At 41.4% G+C, this 19162-nt stretch overlaps 1 protein-coding gene across 2 annotated transcripts in view; it reads left to right on the forward strand.

Moving 5' to 3' along the window:
• Nucleotides 1-19162, forward strand: part of IQCA1 (IQ motif containing with AAA domain 1) — a 152791-nt gene that overhangs the window by 54795 nt on the left and 78834 nt on the right. For both annotated transcript variants that reach the window (XM_059167631.1, XM_059167632.1), the window contains exon 7: nt 12111-12195. In XM_059167631.1, the coding sequence (XP_059023614.1) occupies nt 12111-12195 (85 nt within the window). The remainder of the gene's footprint in view (nt 1-12110; nt 12196-19162) is intronic.

Here is a 19162-nt window from a genome sequence, read left to right on the forward strand (position 1 = left end):
CAGATTTAATTTAATACAAATTAAATTTTGTCCCAAAAAGCTGAATTCTTACTTTAAAATAAATGTGACCCCCATGGAATGTGCCGGCATTTGCCAGTGGGTGACTCGATGCTAAGACTCAGAAATATCTGATGAATCCAATCTTCTCAAGCTCTGTATCCGGTTCTCAAGCTTCATGTTCTCGGACAGTGTCCCCCTTTCTTGCTTCTCCTTTTCCGTCTTGCTCTATAGACTTGGTGAACCGAGGCAGACGTCCCATGCACCGTCCAGGCCATCCTTCATGCTGCCATGGGCCAAGTTCCATTTTCTGCATCGCTTGCTCTATTAGGTGGTCTGGAGCCGGTTGGAAGCCCCCACTTTTACCTTGCCTGTTGCAGCAACTGGAGGACAAATGTTGGGGTGGGTGTGGGGTGTCTGGGAAGGGCAAGCCATGCATTAACTTGGCATGTCATCATTCTGAAATGATGAAATTTCAGAATAATCAAATGCTTTTTGGATCAAGGTTCAAAGTATAATTGAGGGAAAGCCATGATTTCCATAATGATGCACAGAGACAGCATGTCTAACACAATGCTTTTGCAGAGACTGTTGTGTTAACATTTAAGGAGAGAACATCCCCGCATCTATTAAAGGAATTTCCAAACTGCAAAGAGAAACCAGAGTAATTATCCGAAAATGTCACTGTTCTTCTCCACCCCAGATAGACCTACCTCAGCAAGGCCTTCGGCTATCAGATGGGAGGACACATATTTTATTTGGCCGAAAACTTTATTTTATGCAAGAGAGTCAGGAAAGGGGCACCTGGGTGGCTCAGTGGGCTAAAGCCTCTGCCTTAGGCTCAGGTCATGAACCCAGGGTCCTGGGATCGAGCCCCGCATCGGGCTCTCTGCTCAGCAGGAGCCTGCTTCCCCCTCTCTCTCTGCCTGCCTCTCTGCCTACTTGTGATCTCTGTTTGTCAAATAAATAAATATTTTTTAAAAGAGAGAGAGAGAGTCAGCAAAGACCTCAGATAGGATGACATGGGAGTGTGTGCTGTCTCTGCGGGCGAGCATGTCTCTGAGGAGGGAGAATCCAGGTAGACCGAGGAGAGGCTAGAAGTAGGAGAAAGGTGTTGGGAGGTCCATCCAGGGAGATGGCAGGGGACTCTTACAGAGGCCATTGCAAATGGAGGAACCATGTCATTTAATGCCCAAAACAGAACACTTAAGAAGGAAAGGGGGTGCATTGTTAATTGCATAATGAATGAGACCTGTAAGCAGGGACAGAGGATAATCTAATTATACGGACATTGGTTTCACTTTGAGCGGGAGAATTGGCAGACTTGTGAGCAGAAACAGAGAATGACAGGGCTTCTGTTTTCAAAGGATTGCTCCGGCTGCTTTGAGGAGTATGTTGGGAACTGGAGCTGTGGGGGCTTCCTATTGGGATCCAGTACTTTGTAGGAAGGCATTAGAGGTGGTGGTGGAAGGACCAGCACAAGGAGTAAGAGGTGGTCAGGCGGCAGGTGTGATCAGAAGGTGGATCCAGCAGGGTGGGCAGATGGGTTGGACAGATATCTATGTCTGTGAAAGAGGAGAGCACGTGAGCAGGAGTCTAGGCTCTTCCCTCTGGAACAACTAGAAGAGTTCCCATTTTCTTAAACAGGGAAATGTGAGAGGAGGAGGAGGTTGGGGGGACAAAATGAGAACAAGGGTTGAGTCTGGGCCATCGGAGCCTGAAGAACTCGCTGCCTTTTGGAGGGGGTACTGGGCAGGCAGCTGAATGTAGGTCTGTGGCCCAGGGGACAGACAAGCAGGAGACTGGGCATTGGGAGAGGTGAAGCCCGCAGTGCTGTTTGAAGCCACGAAACCAGATGAGACCCTGATGGGTGTGCACAGAAAAGAGCCTAAGGATGGAGTCCTGGGCCTCAACACCTACAAGTGGGAAGACGAGGAGGCCCTGGCCCAGCAGGCTAGGGAGGTGGTCAGCGGGGGCAGGAGAGCATGGAGGGAATCCAATTAGCACTTCATTTCAGAAAGAAGGGACAGTGGAGGGCTCAAATATTAATTATAGGTCGTCCAATCTAAGCTCCTCCTGTGTGAGGCAGAGGAAGGGTTGCCTAAAAAGCCAGAGGAGGGATGAGAGAGGTAGGAGGAAGCCAAGAAAGAAAACCTTCCAGAAAAGAGAATTAGGCCATATAAGAGATCCAGAGAGAGTGGAATGGAATTTGTAAAACAGAAGTCAGCCGCAGCAAACTCATTGCCAAACTCATGGATTAGCCTCCTAGGGTGACGGTAACAAGGACCATAGCCTGGGCTATTGAAACAGTGGGAATTCCCTCCCTCCCAGGCTGGGGCTCCAAGTCCAACATCTCCATGGTGACAGCCGGGTTATTCCTTGCACGAGCTATGAGGGAAAACTGTTCCAGGCCTCTCTCCTTGGTGTATGGATAGCTGTCTTCTCCCTGTGTCCTCACACGTCCTCCCTCTGTATGTGTCTGCCCTGGGGTCCAGATTTCCCCGTTTTATAAAGACACTAGTCATACTGGATTTCAGTCCACCCTACTCCATCCAGTATGACCTCCTCTCAACTACTGCTATCCACAATGGTCTGATTTCCAAGTAAGGCCACATTCTGAGGTCCTGAGAGTTAGGACCAGTCTGGCCCATCTTGGAGAGCAATGGTTCTGTCCCCCAGTGAAGAGAGGGGACCAGCCATCTCTGTCTGATGGCATGTCCCCACTCTCCTCTGCCCAGGACACGTTTAAGCAATCAGGAGCAGAGTCCTAGGGAGGGGTGGGCAGGAGAATTTTCCATCATTTTGCAATTCCAGTTGTTTGAATAAGTCAGTGTTCCCACCCTGTGTCAGCCCTACACACAGGGGCAGGATTTCCAGACAGGGACCTGGATGGGCACCAGTGGTGTCCAGACCCTGTGGGTGGTGGGCATACACCATGTCTGTGCCCAACTGAATGGACCGCTGCCACCCTGGTGATGCAGGGACTGTGAAGAAGGTGAAGACAGGAATAACATGCCTGTAGGGGGAGCGGAGTCCAGCAGAAACCAGATATATTGTCTCCACTTGTAATCTTTCCTGACACCATGTCATTGGAGCTCCTCAGTTACTCCCCCAGGAGTCCCCAGATGGGCCTGTCACCTGCAGCTAATGCTGTCAGCCCCCAGCTGTTTCTGCCAGGAACATGGTGGGAGCCAAAATTATATTCTCTTCCATCGTCCCCAAGTCAAAGCTGTCTGTCTGCCCCAGCTCCCAGGGCGCTGAGCCCAGAATGCTGAACACTCCTCACCTCCCAGCTTTCCTGATGGTGATCAATGGGACAGAGCGAACATGTCCAGCTCTGAGCACCCTGACTCTGGAGAGGGAAGACACATCCTCATCTCTGCCATTGCACGCAACCAAAAATGTGAAGGTGAAACCCAGCAGCCAAGGAAACATAAAACAAAACTCAAGACCTGTGTTCTCATGGCATGCTCTACGTGACCAGGTCACGGGGACAGGGCTAAGGAGAGAAGCCCAGTCAGGGCAAACCTGGGGTGCACTTGGGATCTCCCAAAGCAGGGAAGCAACAACAGCTCTGGGGACAGAGGTCTCCTCGCTGAAGTTGGGAGACCATGGGGTGGAGTGAGCACAGGGAAGCATGTATGTGTGTGTGTGCATGTGTGCATGTGCATGTGTGTGCGTGCATAACTGTGTGTGTGTGCAAGTATGCATGCACACATATGTGTGCACATGTGGGGGAGTGAGACAAACCTATCAGGCTAAACTGTCATTTCTAGATAAGAATTTTAAATCTCTTTAAATACATATAAATATATGTCTTAAATGTGTGCCCTACAACAGTTTTTGTGTTATTTAAGGTCAAGACATCCAATTTCAGATTATCAGAAACTATTTAATGAGGCTTTAAAACTAAGTATGTTCTTTTATCTGTTAAGAATAAATATAGGGGTGTCTGAGTGGCTCAGTGGGTTAAGCTGTTGCCTTTGGCTCAGGTCATGATCCCAGGGTCCTGGGATCGAGTCCCACATTGGGCTCTTGCTCAGTGGGGAGCCTGCTTCTCTCTCTGCCTCTTCCTGCCACTCTGCCTGCTTGTGTGTGCTCTCTCTCTTTGACAAACAAATAAATAAAAATCTTTTTTAAAATTTAAAAAAAGAATAAATATAGTTAATACTATTTTTGCCAAAAAAGTACTATGAACAATGTAATATTTTTAAATCTTACTATGACAATGGATGTGTAATATCATTAAAAATTCTACTTTAGGGAACTTAAGGATATGGGATAGAGAAGCATCTTTCATGCCAGTGGGCCTCAAAAGAGAGCTGGGATAGCAATTCTCATATCAGATAAATTAGATTTTAAACTAAAGACTGGTGAATCATGACAGACTATGGACCCTGAAGTGGCGGGGGTGGTGGGAGGTTAGGGTACCAGGTGGTGGGTACTATAGAGGTACTATAGAGGGCACAGATTGCATGGAGCACTGGGTGTGGTGAAAAAATAATGAATACTGTTATGCTGAAAATTAATTAATTTTTTTAAAAAAAGACTGTAGTCAGAGATAAAGAAGGACACTGCATCATTCTTAAAGGGTCTATCCACCAGGAGATTTAACAATTGTATATATTTATGCCCCCAATACGGGAGCAGCCAACTACATAAGACAAATGTTAATCAAGATAAAGAGTCATATTGATATGAATACGTTGATAATAGGGGATCTTAACACACCACTCTCAGTAATAGACAGATCATCCAAGAGAAAATCAATAAAGAAGAGCATTGAATGACACATTGGACCAGATGGACCTCATAGATATATACAGAACACTCCACCCTAAAACGACAGAATACTCATTCTTCTTGAGTGCACATGGAACTTTCTCCAGAATAGACCACATACTGGGTCACATCAGGGCTCAATCAATACCAAAAGACTGAGATTATTCCCTGTATATTCTCAGACCACGATGCTTTGAAACTGGAACTCAACCACAAGAAAAAGTTCGGAAGGAATTCAAACACCTGGAAGCTAAAGGCCACCTTACTTAAAAATGTTTGGCTCAACCAGGAAATCAAAAAAGAACTTAAACAATTCATGGAAATCAATGAGAATGAAGACACTTTGGTCCAAAACCTATGGTATACAGCTAAAAAACTGAAAAATCCAGAATACACACAGCTCTCTTTACACCTTAAAGAACTGGAGAATCAACAACAAATTAAGCTAACCCCAAACACAAGAAGGGAAATAATAAAGATTAGAGCAGAGATCAATGAGATAGAAACTAGAGTTACAGTAGAACACATCAATGAAACTAGAAGCTGTTTTTTTTAAAGAATCAATAATATCAATAAACCATTGGCCAAACTAATCCAAAAGAGAAGAGGACCCAAATTAATAAAATAATGAATGAAAAGGGAGAGATCATGACTAACACCAAGGAAATAGGAACAATAATCAGAAATTATTATGAACGTTATAAGCTAATAAGTTAAGCAACCTAGACAAAATGGATGCATTCCTGGAAAGCTATAAACTTCCAAAAACTGAATCAGGAAGAAATTGACAACCTGAATATACCAATATCTATTAACGAGATTGAAGCAGTGATCAAAAATCTCCCAAGAGACAAGAGCCCAGGACCTGATGGATTCCCTGGAGAATTCTACTAAACATTCAAAGAAGAAATAATACCTATTCTCCTGAAGCTGTTTCGGAAAATAAAAACAGAAGGAAAACTTCCAGACTCTTTTTATGAAGCCGACATTACTCTGATTCCCAAACTAGGCAAAGACCCCACCAAAAAGGAGAATTTCTGGCCAATATCCCTGATGAATATGCATGCTAAGATTCTCAACAAGATCCTAGCTAATAGGATCCAACAGTTCATTAAAAAGATTATCCACCATGACCAGGTGGGATTTATCCATGGGATGCAAGGGTGGTTCAACAGCTGCAAATCAATGTGATAGAACAAGTCAATAAGAGAAGAAAGAAGAACCACATGGTCCTCTCAATTGATGCAGAAAAAGCATTTGACAAGATACAGCATCCATTCCTGATTAAAATGATTCATAGTATAGGGATAGAGGGAATATCCTCAACTTCATAAAATCTATCTATGAAAAACCTCAGCAAATATCATCCTCAATGGGGAAAAGCTGACAGCCTTCCCTTTGAGATCAGGAACATGACAAGGATGCCCACTCCCACTACTATGTTCGACATAGTACTAGAAGTCCTAGCAACAACAATCAGACAACAAAAAGAAATAAAAAGTATTCAATGGTATTGGTAATGAAGAAAGCAAATGCTTTGTCTTCACAGATGACATGATACTTTATATGGAAAACCCAAAGTCTCCACCCCTAAACTACTAGAACTCATACAGCAATTCAATAATGTGGCAGGATACAAAATCAGTGTATAGAAATCGGTTGCCTTCTTATACACTAACAATGAAAATACAGAAAGGGAAATTAGAGAATCGATTCCACTTACTGTAGCAACCACGAGATATCTGGGAATAAACCTAACCAAAGACGTAAAGGATCAGTACTCAAAGAACTACAGAACACTTATGAAAGAAATTGAAGAAGACACAAAAAGATGGAAGACCATTCCGTGCTCATGGATTGGAAGAATAAGCCTTGTTAAAATGTCTATACTACGTAGAGCAGTCCATACTTTCAATGCCATCCTGATCAAAATTCCACTGGCGTTTTTCAAAGAGCTGGAACAAGCAATCCTAAAATGTGTATGGAACCAGAAGAGACTCCACATTGCTAAGGAAGTGTTAAAAAAGAAAAACAAAACTGGGGGCATCACGTTGCCTGATTTCAAGCTTTAATACAAAGCTGTGATCACCAAGACAGCATGGTACTGGCAGAAAAACAGACACATGGATCAGTGGAACAGAGTAGAGGGCCCAGATATGGACCCTCAACTCTATGGCAAATAAAATTCAACAAAGCAGGAAAAAATACACAGTGGAAAAAAGACAGTCTCTTCAATAAATGGTGCTGGGGAAATTGGACAGCTACATGGAGAAGAATGAAACTCGACCATTCTCTTACACCATACACAAAGACAAACTCGAAATGAATAAGAAACCTCAATGTGAGGCAGGAATCTATCAAAATCCTAGGGGAGAACATAGGCAGTAACCTTTTCGACATCAGCCACAGCAACTTCTTTCAAGATATGTCTCCAAAGGCAAAGGAAACAAAAGCAAAAATGAACTTTTGGGACTTCATCAAGATCAAAAGCTTCTGCACAGCAAAGGAAACAGTCAACAAAACAAAGAGGCAACCCACAGAATGGGAGAAGATATTCGCAAGTGACACTACAGACAAAGGGCTGATATCCAGAATCTATAAAGAACTCCTCAAACTCAACACACACAAAACAGATAATCTTGTCAAAAAATAGGCAGAAGACATGAACAGACACTTCTCCAATAAAGACATACAAATGGCTAGCAGACACATGAAAAAAATGTTCTTCATCATTAGCCATCAGGGAAATTCAAATCAAAACCATATTGAGATAGCACCTTACACCAGTTAGAATGGCAAAAATTGACAAGACAGTAAACAACATGTGTTGGAGAGGATGTGGAGAAAGGGGAACCCTCTTACACGGTTGGTGGGATGCAAGTTGGTGCAGCCACTTTGGAAAACAGTGTGGAGTTTCCTTGAGAAATTAAAAGCAGAGCTTCCCTATGATCCTGCAATTGCACTACTGGGTATTTAACCCAAAGATACTGATGTAGTGAAAATAAGGGCCACCTGTACCCCAATGTTCATAGCAGCAATGGTCACAGTCGCCAAAATGTGGAATGAACCAAGACGCCCTTCAATGGATGAATGGATAAGGAAGATGTGGTCCGTATATACTGTGGAGTATTATGCCTCCATCAGAAAGGATGAATACCCAACTTTTGTATCAACATGGATGGGACTGGAAGAGATTATGCTGAGTGAAATAAGTCAAGAAGAGAGTCAATTATCATATGGTTTCGCTTATTTGTGGAATAACACGGAGGACATGGGGAGCTGGAGAGTAGAAGGGAGTTGGGGGAAATTGGAGGGGGAGATGAACCATGAGAGACTGTGGACTCTGAGAAACAATCTGAGGGTTTGGGAGGGAAGGAGGAGTGGGAGGTTGGGTGAGCCTGGTGGTGGGTATTATGGAGGGCACATATTGCATGGAGCCCTGGGTGTGGTGCATGAAACAATGAATGATGGAACACTAAAAAGAAATAAGATATTAAATGAAAAAAAAAAGAATTCTATTTTAGAGGCGCTCAGTCATTAAGTGTCTGCCTTCAGCTCAGGTCATGATGCCAGGGTCCTGGGATCAAGTCCCACATCAGGCTCCCTGCTCAGCAGGGAGTCTGCTTCTCCCTCTCCCACTCCCCCTGCTTGTGTTTCCTCTCTCGCTGTGTCTCTCTGTCAAATAAATAAATAAATCTTTTTAAAAAATGTTAAAAAATTTTTTTAGATATAAAAAAATTTTAAAAAGAAATCTGCTTTAAAAATGGCACATGTAAATTCTTTTGGGCTCTTGTTTATATAAGTTTCTAGGTTTGTTCTGTGTCCTCAAGAACACTCAAGCTTTAATGTGTGGAAATAAAAGATGACCATGTAAAGGTGACCATCAGGGGAATGATCAAGTGGGTGCACAGAACAGAGAATGCTAGAGCTTTTAGTCAAGGTGTATTCACAGTTCTTATCCAAGACCCATCAAGGCCAAGTGATACACAGAACAAGACAGATGGTGGTCAGGCAGTTTAATAGGCTTTGAGATTTGAGTCTTGTGGACAAGAAGTGTCTGAGGTCAACTACACATTCCAGCCATGTGATGGTGGAAGGTGAGGGTTATCCAGGCAAGGGTTGACATTTTAATATCTTCAGATCACTCTTTCCCATCACTACATCCAGAATCTAGTTGGTACTAATCAGGTGTTTGTTGATTAACTATATGAAAGGAGGAAGCATGGATGGATGGATGGATGGATGGATGGATGGTTGGATGGACAGAGGTGGATGGTAAATGAGTGCATGAGGCCACCAAAGTACCTCCAATGATGGCAACTCCATTGACAGAATTACACATTTAGTGTGTGATCTCCTCTGTCATCCTTGTCCTTACATTTCTCCACACATGCCCCCATTGTGTTCAGTTCCTTTCAAAGCAAAGCTGAGGTGCTGAGTCATGTTCCTACTGAATGAGCCCACAGGAAAGGTTCCAGAGACCTGAGATATTTTGTCCAGACAATGATGTGACTATTTTAAAAAGTTTTCAGGGTAATTCCACAGGAACAATGGGGCCCCAGAAGCAGAGCATGCTTCTCAGCATGAATCAAGCTGTGACCCCTACTTAGAATCATTGTGGTCCTCACTATTAGGCATCTGCTTTAAAAAAACAGTTTCATTTAGCAATATCCTTGAGGACACAGTAAAAAATAATTGTAGTAAGACTTGAACCTTGACTACACAGCTTTTTCATATGCTATGTAACGAAATTGGGCGTGCAGTCTTGGGAAGCTCGTGGAAATATGGTGGCCACAAGGAAGCCAACCTGTGAAGTCATCTGCCTGCAGCTGAAGCAGCCACTATCCACGGAACATCATTTTTAATCTAGAAAACAACAACAAACTTTGACTTTTGAGAGGCATTTTCTCAAAAATGAACAAAATGAGCCTGAAAGCAAAGCTCTGACCTAAGAAAAATTAAAATTTTGGAAATCTCGTAATCACCTCTGTGAGCCTGAGAGCTTCCCGTTACTTAGAGTTTTGGTTTTGAGACCAGTGGAGTTATGGATGAGTGTGATTTTGATATGAGGAGATGTGTCAAATGTGAGAACAGATTTTCTTCTCAAACTTCAACCAAAACAGAACAGGCGGCAGAATGGATACAGAAGCACGTATGAGCACATGCCTACCCTCCATCAAGCCAGACATTGAAAAGATTTCAAATTGGCAGAACAGGAACACTCTTCTCACTAATTTTTTTGTTGTTGTTTTGGAACATATACTAAAAATGTCACTTATGTGAACATATAATGAGTTTATTATTGTTATTGTTGAGTGACTTTAAAATGTGTATTTTAGAAATTTCCTGGTTTTAATATTTATTACAGTAAATATCAATAACTATAACTCATATAAACAAAAGCTCCTTGAGATATTCAAAAATTGTCAAGAATATAAAGGGCTCCAAAGGTCAAAAGTTTGAGAACTTATAAGCATGGTTGTCTCCTCTAATCCTTAGATTTTCTACTTCAGTGGATTGGTGGAACTTAGAAATTGTAACTACACATGCCTCCTGAAATTCCTCAATATTAAATTGCAATGTATGCTTTTTAAAAGGTAGAAATTGTATGGTGACACACAAAAAATTACTATCTGGAACTCACACGAAATGAAGCCTTAGCCTTATGGAAACCTAAAGCTTGTCTGTGTATTTCATGCATTATTACTAAATTTATCATCTGAACAACCCCATCCTTCTGTTTAGTTTCAAAATCCTGTGTTTATCCTAAAATTTAAACAGGAAGAAGTGATTTGTGCTTCTGTCTTCATTCCTAATTCAAGCACAGAGTACCTAAATAATTTAAAAAAAAAAAAAAAAGGAGAAGGAGGAGGAGGAGAAAAGTACAATCTGTTCTAAAGAGAGGTGTGTCATAGATGGATAAAAGATCTCAACCTGAGGCAGGAATCCATCAGAATCCTAGAGGAGAACATAGGCAGTAACCTCTTTGACATCAGCCACAGCAACTTCTTTCAAGATATGTCTCCAAAGGCAAAGGAAACAAAAGCAAAAATGAACTTTTGGGACTTCATCAAGATCAAAAGCTTCTGCACAGCAAAGGAAACAGTCAACAAAACAAAGAGGCAACCCACAGAATGGGAGAAGATATTCGCAAGTGACACTACAGACAAAGGGCTGATATCCAGAATCTATAAAGAACTCCTCAAACTCAACACACACAAAACAGATAATCTTGTCAAAAAATAGGCAGAAGACATGAACAGACACTTCTCCAATAAAGACATACAAATGGCTAACAGACACAAGAAAAAAAATGTTCTTCATCATTAGCCATCAGGGAAATTCAAATCAAAACTATATTGAGATAGCACCTTACACCAGTTAGAATGGCAAAAATTGACAAGACAGTAAACAACATGTGTTGGAGAGGATGTGGAGAAAGGGGAACCCTCTTACACGGTTGGTGGGATGCAAGTTGGTGCAGCCACTTTGGAAAACAGTGTGGAGATTCCTTGAGAAATTAAAAGCAGAGCTTCCCTATGACCCTGTAATTGCACTACTGGGTATTTAACCCAAAGATACTGATGTAGTGAAAATAAGGGCCACCTGTACCCACCCCAATGTTCATAGCAGCAATGGTCACAGTCGCCAAAATGTGGAATGAACCAAGACGCCCTTCAATGGATGAATGGATAAGGAAGATGTGGTCCGTATATACTGTGGAGTATTATGCCTCCATCAGAAAGGATGAATACCCAACTTTTGTATCAACATGGGTGGGACTGGAAGAGATTATGCTGAGTGAAATAAGTCAAGAAGAGAGTCAATTATCATATGGTTTCGCTTATTTGTGGAATAACACGGAGGACATGGGGAGCTGGAGAGTAGAAGGGAGTTGGGGGAAATTGGAGGGGGAGAAGAACCATGAGAGACTGTGGACTCTGAGAAACAATCTGAGAGTTTTGGAAGGAAGGAGGAGTGAGAGATTGGGTGAGCCTGGTGGTGGGTATTATGGAGGGCACATATTGCATGGAGCCCTGGGTGTGGTGCATAAACAATGAATTTTGGAACACTGAAAAGAAATTTTTAAAAAATTAAAAATAGAGAGAGAGGTGTGTCTATTTCAGAACAACAATTACCTGGAGGAAGCCGACCTCCAGGGATATGGCCAGGTCTGCTATTCCTTTGAGGCAGAGTATCTGGCTGCAAGGGTCAGGGAGCTTCCATCCTAAGAACTGTCCCCCATTTCAGTGAGCAGAGCTAACCAGTGGGAAGTATAACAGAGAGTATGGGGTTCATTCCTACTTAATTTCCCTCTTTTTCTTCCTCAGGAACTTAACTGGCACATTTCCTGAATACCCTAATGTGGAAGAAGGAGGGTCAGCCATTATCTTTTCCAACAAGACCCCACAACAGGTACAGAGATGCTTGAGAAAGAAAACACAAATCCATTTTAACCCCATTTCTTTAAACTGTAACCTGAATGGGTTCATAGTGCTATTAGGTTTGGGTTATTTTCCTGCAAATATTTACATGGAAATATCTCAATGTTTCATCAATTGTGGACTGCTAAATGTATTTCGAAATGAAATCACTCTTCCTACTATCTTACCTTTGAAAGAGACATGACAACACACCGCGCTTACTTTCTTGGTAAGTTCTGAGCAGCTTGATTTCAAGGGCCCTTTATGTTCTGGTCCCTGCTTGCCTCCTGGTGTCATCTGCTGTCCCCTCATCCCCATCGTCCTGCCATGAGCCCCAGTGGTCCACTGGCCCACCCTCCCCTGTGCCCTGTGTCACTGCACCTTCAGTGCCTTTCTGCACATCATGCTCTCTCCTCATCCCAGATTGGCCTTCTGCCCTTTGTCCCCCGCTTCACTCCTGCTCACTTGTCAAGAGTCAACTCTTTACCATATTGATGCTCTTCCAGAGAAACATCTCTGCAGATGCATTTGTGGCATGAAATTGACATGTAAGTCTGTTTTAGAAAAGCCTCAATAAGCTAGAAATAGGAAAACTGTTCTTAACCTCAGGGTATTTATCATGGAAACCAAGAGAAAGTTGGCATCGTGCTCAGCAGCAGAGCACTAGAAGCATTGCTGTTAAAAGTGAAACTCACTCATATACTCAAGCTAATATACTGGACCACATACAACTCAAATGGCAAAAAATATCATAACTGGAATTAAAAATCATATGATAAAGTGGAGAAAATATTTGCAATGTAGATGATAATGGCTATCTTTCATATATAAAGAGTTCTTATGAAAGAAGAAAAATCTAAACACCTCAATAGAAAAGAAAGCAAAAAAAATGTGAACTTATTTTTCAAAACTTGAAAACTCACAATCAAAGAAACTCAAATATAAAATAATATTACTATATCTCTTTTCACCTATAGGATTGGTAAAAATTTTAAATCATGATAATCACAGGAGTTGGTGAACATGTGGAAAAAGGTCACTCCCATACATTGTGGCTGGATACATAAATACATAAATTAGCATAACCTTTTTGAAGGACATGGACCAAGTATACTTCATCAGATGTTTAATGTGTCTACTCTTTGACCCATAAATGCTTTTTAAGGAATTTATAGGAAGCAAATAATAAGACAAGTTGCCATAGACCGGAGACAATAAATTTTTTTCCATAGGGGGCCAAATAGTAAATATTTGAGGCAGTGGAACACACATTCTCTGGCACAACTACTCAACTCTGCTATTCTAGCATGAAAGTGGACACAGACAAGAGGTAATTAATGGATATGGCTGTGTTCCAATAAAGCTTTATTTAGAAATTGGCCAACGGGCCAGATTTGGCCTATGCAATATGATTTGCTGACCTGTGCCATAAACAGAAACAGCTGTTTGTGGCCACACCGTTTATCACACAGACGCAGAGAGCAGCTACTGTTCATAAGGAGGGAACTAGTTAGGGGGCATAAAGCATTCCACAATCAGGGTTTTTCCACCTCAGCACTACTGTCCCCACAGTCAGCCTCCCATCCCCCTGTACTCCCCCAAGGGAGCCGTTAGTGTCAGAGGGTCATGCTCTTCCCCCACCTCCTGTCAGAAGCTGACACCAGCTCCTCAGTCCTCATTCCAGCCTCTGACAGACTCCTGTCCTCCTCAGAAGTCAAGTGACCACTCTACACCCTACTGTTTGGGGGTTCATCAAGTCCTGCCTTGAGGGACTAACCTTTTCACCTAGTGTTATTTCCCTTTGTTACCTGGTGAGGTCTTGCCCCCATAGCTAAATTGTCAGGCCCAAGTCGTATCTTGAAATCCCACAGCCAGGGACCAAATGTGGTTCGTGTTAGTTTAGAAAGGTAATGATTACAGGATTAAACATATTGATGCAATGTCTACATTGTATACAAGAAACATTCAAAAGGAGGGTTCATATAGACTAAAAACAAAAGAAGATGAAGACATCTGGTTAATATGTTAAGATAAGGCAAAGAAGGCCCAAAATCATGAATTGTAAAGACAGGAGAAGAAGAGTTGGGACAGGGTAGAGGTGATGGACCATAGTCCCACCACCTGCTGGGTCTGCAGTCTCAGGGGGCTCCTCCACCATGTGCCTCCCTCCCTGGGCTGATGTAACAATTAGGTGAGGTCACCCATGAAGTGTACCTGCAGCTGGACACATGGACATCTCCACAGGAGCTCGTTTTAATCATCACCGAGCAGAGATGAAGGATGAAGAAACAGACAAAGCATAATCATTAGAGCGTGTGCATGAAGAGTCCACTTTGTAATTGTAAAAAAAAAAAAAAAAATCAAGCAATACAAACACTTTCTGCAAAGCGAGCATAATCACATTGACACCAATGCTCCCAAAGAACACCAAATACAGAGTCGCAGATGAGTCTTCCTTACAAGTGTTAATGCAATAATTCAAACTGAAATATTAGCACACCACAACCAGCAGCACATCAAGGAAGCAGAACACCACAATCAAGTGGCGTCTATTCCAGAATGCAAGAATGGCTGCTGTTGAGGATGTCTGCGAATACACTGCATCCTATAAAGAGATTCAAAATGGAAAACCCTGAGTGCATCTCTGTGGAGTTTGATGGAGCCTTTTGCAGATTCAACATCCATTCTTGATTTTAAAAAGTAAAGCAAAAAAAAAAAAAAAAATTAGAATATAGGGATACTTCTTTAATTAGGTAAAGTAGTTCTTAGTTCAAGATCTAATATTATGCTTAATGATATGCACTAGAAACAATTCCACCAATGTCATGAAAGGCACAATCATGGTCATGAAAAGTCCACCAATATCATGAAAGTCACAAGGATGGCCATGGAAAGTCCACCAATGTCATGTAAAGTGCAAGGATTTCCCTAGGATCTGTTGAACACCGCTGAACACGAAAAAGAATGTAGAGATATAGAAATTGGAACAGAAGAGGCAAAATGATCACTTTTCAGGTATGCCCTACACTTAGAAAAGCAAAGAGAATAAATTGAAAATTAAACAGTGTGAGAAGGAATACAGGGAGTTACAGAGAGCAAAAGCTTTGGTGTGTACAAACAGCAGCTCGATAGAAAATACTACAAAACTGTCCATTTACAACAGCACCAACAACACGAAGATAAAGCAGCCAGGAGCAAACTTAACAATAAAGGTGTGTTCTCTGTGAGGAAAAGTTTTAAAAAGTATGAGGGATGCAAATGGAAAGAGGGAAAAGCATACTGTGTCCTTGGGTAGGGATCCTCCACATTATAGTACATCACTTCTCCCAAACATCATCACACGTGTGATATGATCTAAACAAAATACCAATGGCATTATGTTTCAGGGCAGGGGCAGGCCACGCAGAAGGTGAGCAGCCTAATTCTAAACTTGAGGTGAAAGTAAATAGCCAAGAATAACCAGTAAAATTCCAAATGTAATTACACAATGTAAGGAGAAGCGAGTAGTATGGAGCCTTGCTATTAAGATCCCATTGGCTCCAGGCAAATAAATAGAAAGACACATCAATGGAAAAGAATAGAAAGTCAAGAAATATACCCAAATACATAGGCCAGTTTAGTACATAATAAAGATGGCATCACGCCTTTCTTGAGTAAGAGGGAAATTTTAACAAATGGGATTAGAATAACCAGGTTCTCGTCTGGAAAAAAGAAAATTAAATCTCCATTTCTTTATCCTTCACGCGAGAATGATTCCAGATGGACCAAAGATTTAAATGCCAAACAAAACAAAAACACAAAAGAATTCGAAGAGGCCAAGGAAGAAATGTTGGGAAAGACGTTTCTACCTCTGTTGCACAACCCAGGGGTGGTAGAAGAAAAAAAAAAAAAATGAAATTTTAAATGACACACACACAAAATTTTCTAACCTGCATGGCAAAACAGACCCCAAGTGAAGTCAAATGACAGATGACACGTAGGATAATTACTTGTAATGAGGACCATACATAAGAGATCATTTTTCTCATATATAAAGATCCCCTACAGCTCTATTTTAAAAAGATCAATAACCCAATATTTTAAAAAGCCAAAGGATATGAACAGACATTTCTCAGTAAAGAAAATGTAAATGGATTTGAAACATAATAAAGGGTGTTCAACATATAAAGAGATGATCAACCTCACACATATAACGGAAATGAAACAGACAAAATTGATAAATTGAACCTCATCAAAATTAAAAACTTTTGCACTTCAAAAGATGCCGTCAAGAAAATGCAAAGACAAAAGCATACTGGGGGAAGATATTGGAAAACAAATACCTGATAAGGGGTTTGTATCCAGGATAAACAAAAAACTCTTGCATCTCAGTAAGAAGACAATTCAATCAAAAAATGGACAAAAGTCTTGAATAGATAATTCACAAAGGATCATATATGAATAGCTAATTAGCACATGAAAAGATGCTTGACATCATTAGTCTTAGGGAAATAAAACTTAAAACTTCAGTGAGACCATTTTATTCCCACTAGGATGGCCATAATCAAGAAGATAGACACAAAATTTGAGGGTATAGAGGAAAAGGAACACTCCTGTGGTGCTGGAAGGAATGTAAAATGGTACAGCTGCTTTGGGAAATGCTTGTCCATTTCTTAAAAGTTAAATCTGAACATTCCAAATGAGCCATCAGTCCACTATTGATACTCTATCCAAGAGAAATGAAAATAGGTCCACACGAAGAAGTTTGTACGAGACTATAGGAGCATTGCTCATAATAGCCAAAAATTTGGAACAGCCTAAATATCAGGTGATGACTGGATAGGCAAACTGTGGTGTGTATGGCAATAGAATGTTATTTAGATTTCCTACAAAAAAAGGAAACACCAATCAAGATTCGCTACAACAGACTCAATTGTGATGCAGAGGGAAAGGAACCAGACCCAAGAGACCACACATTATACAGTTCCATTCACAGAAAACGTCCAAACAAAATGAATAGAGGTGGGGAGGAGATTAGCAGGGGCCTGGCAAAGAAAGAAGGAAAAGGAAAGAGACTGAGAATGGACATGAGAGGTCACCCTAGGGTGATGGAGATGTTCCAAAGCTGACTATGGTGATGGTTGCACGACTAGGTAAGTGTACTTAAAATGATTGACACGGACCCTTGGAATGGATGGACGTAGGCCATGTAAAATATGCCTCAATAAAATTATAATATATTATATTATTATAAAACAAAATGCATCTGGTCTTCAGACCTCCCAGTATGCCAAAAATATGATGGCTTACTTAATAGGGCAATAAGTGCTCTTCTCACTTTGGGAGATTTTGCTGTAGCTAAAGTACATGAGCAAAATAAATTCAGCACTGGCCATCTTAAAAAAAAAAAAAAAAAAAAAAAAAAAACCAACGACAACAGCAGACCATTTCTTCAGCCATTCAGTTGGCAAACATAACACACTGTGTCACACTGTGTCAGAGCATATGGGGAAACCAGCACCCACCCGCATGGCTGGCAGAGGTGTGAATTGGCACAGCCCGATGGAGGCAGTTGGACAGTATTACAAATATACATACATATCCTTGATCCAGCACTTCTACTTTTAGCAATTTATCCTGCCAATATGCTCATACACCTGCAAAATGGTATTTCCAGGCATTTATGTATGCAGCATTACTAGTAACAGCAGATGATTGGAAACAGCCTAATTCCATCAGCAGGGGAAGGGCCAGATCATCTACAGAACACCCGTAAAAACAGAGCAAGGAAGCTCTTTATGTACCACTAAGAAAGCTAGGGACATGAATAGGAGGAAAACATACAACAAGGACTGTGTGTACGAGACACTGACATTGGAACAAAATGACCCATCTATATTTACAGTGTGTATCTGGGTGTATATATGTACATATTTGTGTACTTTGGAAGATTTTGCTTGAGTTGAAAATCAAGAGCAAAACAATTTCAACATTGGCTAAAAAAGAGACAAATTCCAATCACACACCATTTTCAAGCGTGTGATGGGGAACATAACACAGCAGTGTGTGTGTGTGTGTGTGTACACGTGTATTTGCATATAGCTATGTAAAATGTCTCTGGAAGCAGATCCTGCTGACTGGCTCACAGCATGGGAATGGAAGGTTTCCGGACTTGATCTTTTGTAAGTTTTGAATTGTGGGCCTTGTGAATGTACTTATCAAAGTATTAAATTAATAAACTGAGGAGATAGAGGAAGTAAATAGTACAATGGAGAAGGATTTACAAGAGGCACTGAATTGTGTGTTCCACAAATAAGGATTCCTCCTCCTTGTAGCTGCTCAGTTTATACATCAGGTCATTTTTCAAAAACTGTCTGTACATTTTCTGAAAGCTTCCAAACTTCCAAGGACCAAAAAATGCTCATGCTTCCTAAGTGCTCCAAACATATAAGTCCTGTGCAGCCACGATTTGGCTCCATGCATTAAAGTGAGCCTGATCCCCAAGGATAACAATGCCACTTGGACAAAGGACTTTTAATTCCACCTAAAGACACGCTTTTTATCACCAAATAATGTGCACAACACATACGACACCTCTTACGCTCGCCAGCACCATTATCCTGAGTCTCATCCCACCGAGAGCTTCATGGGAGCCTAGGGGATAAGTTGGCCTCTGGATAGTGGGAAGGGGGCACATGTCCAATGACTGTAGTGGTGGTGTGTTTTTTAAGTCCAGGTGGGACCAGAATATCCTGATTTGTTCATGGTAAACTGTCTTTTATACTCTTTAAAATGTGAACTAAACTCCTAAGAATAGCATAGGTATAAATATCAAAAACATAATACTAGAAAATAAACTTCAGCACTGTAGTAAATCATTAATAAGGCATAAAACAAGTGACTGGATCCCAGGAGGATGGTTTAGTACAACCCAGTAGAAGTGAAGGATACTAGTCCTTCTGTTTAATTGCATACCTTGC

Source organism: Mustela lutreola, chromosome 3 (genome assembly GCF_030435805.1).
Source record: "Mustela lutreola isolate mMusLut2 chromosome 3, mMusLut2.pri, whole genome shotgun sequence".
Classification (NCBI taxonomy): Eukaryota; Metazoa; Chordata; class Mammalia; order Carnivora; family Mustelidae; genus Mustela; species Mustela lutreola.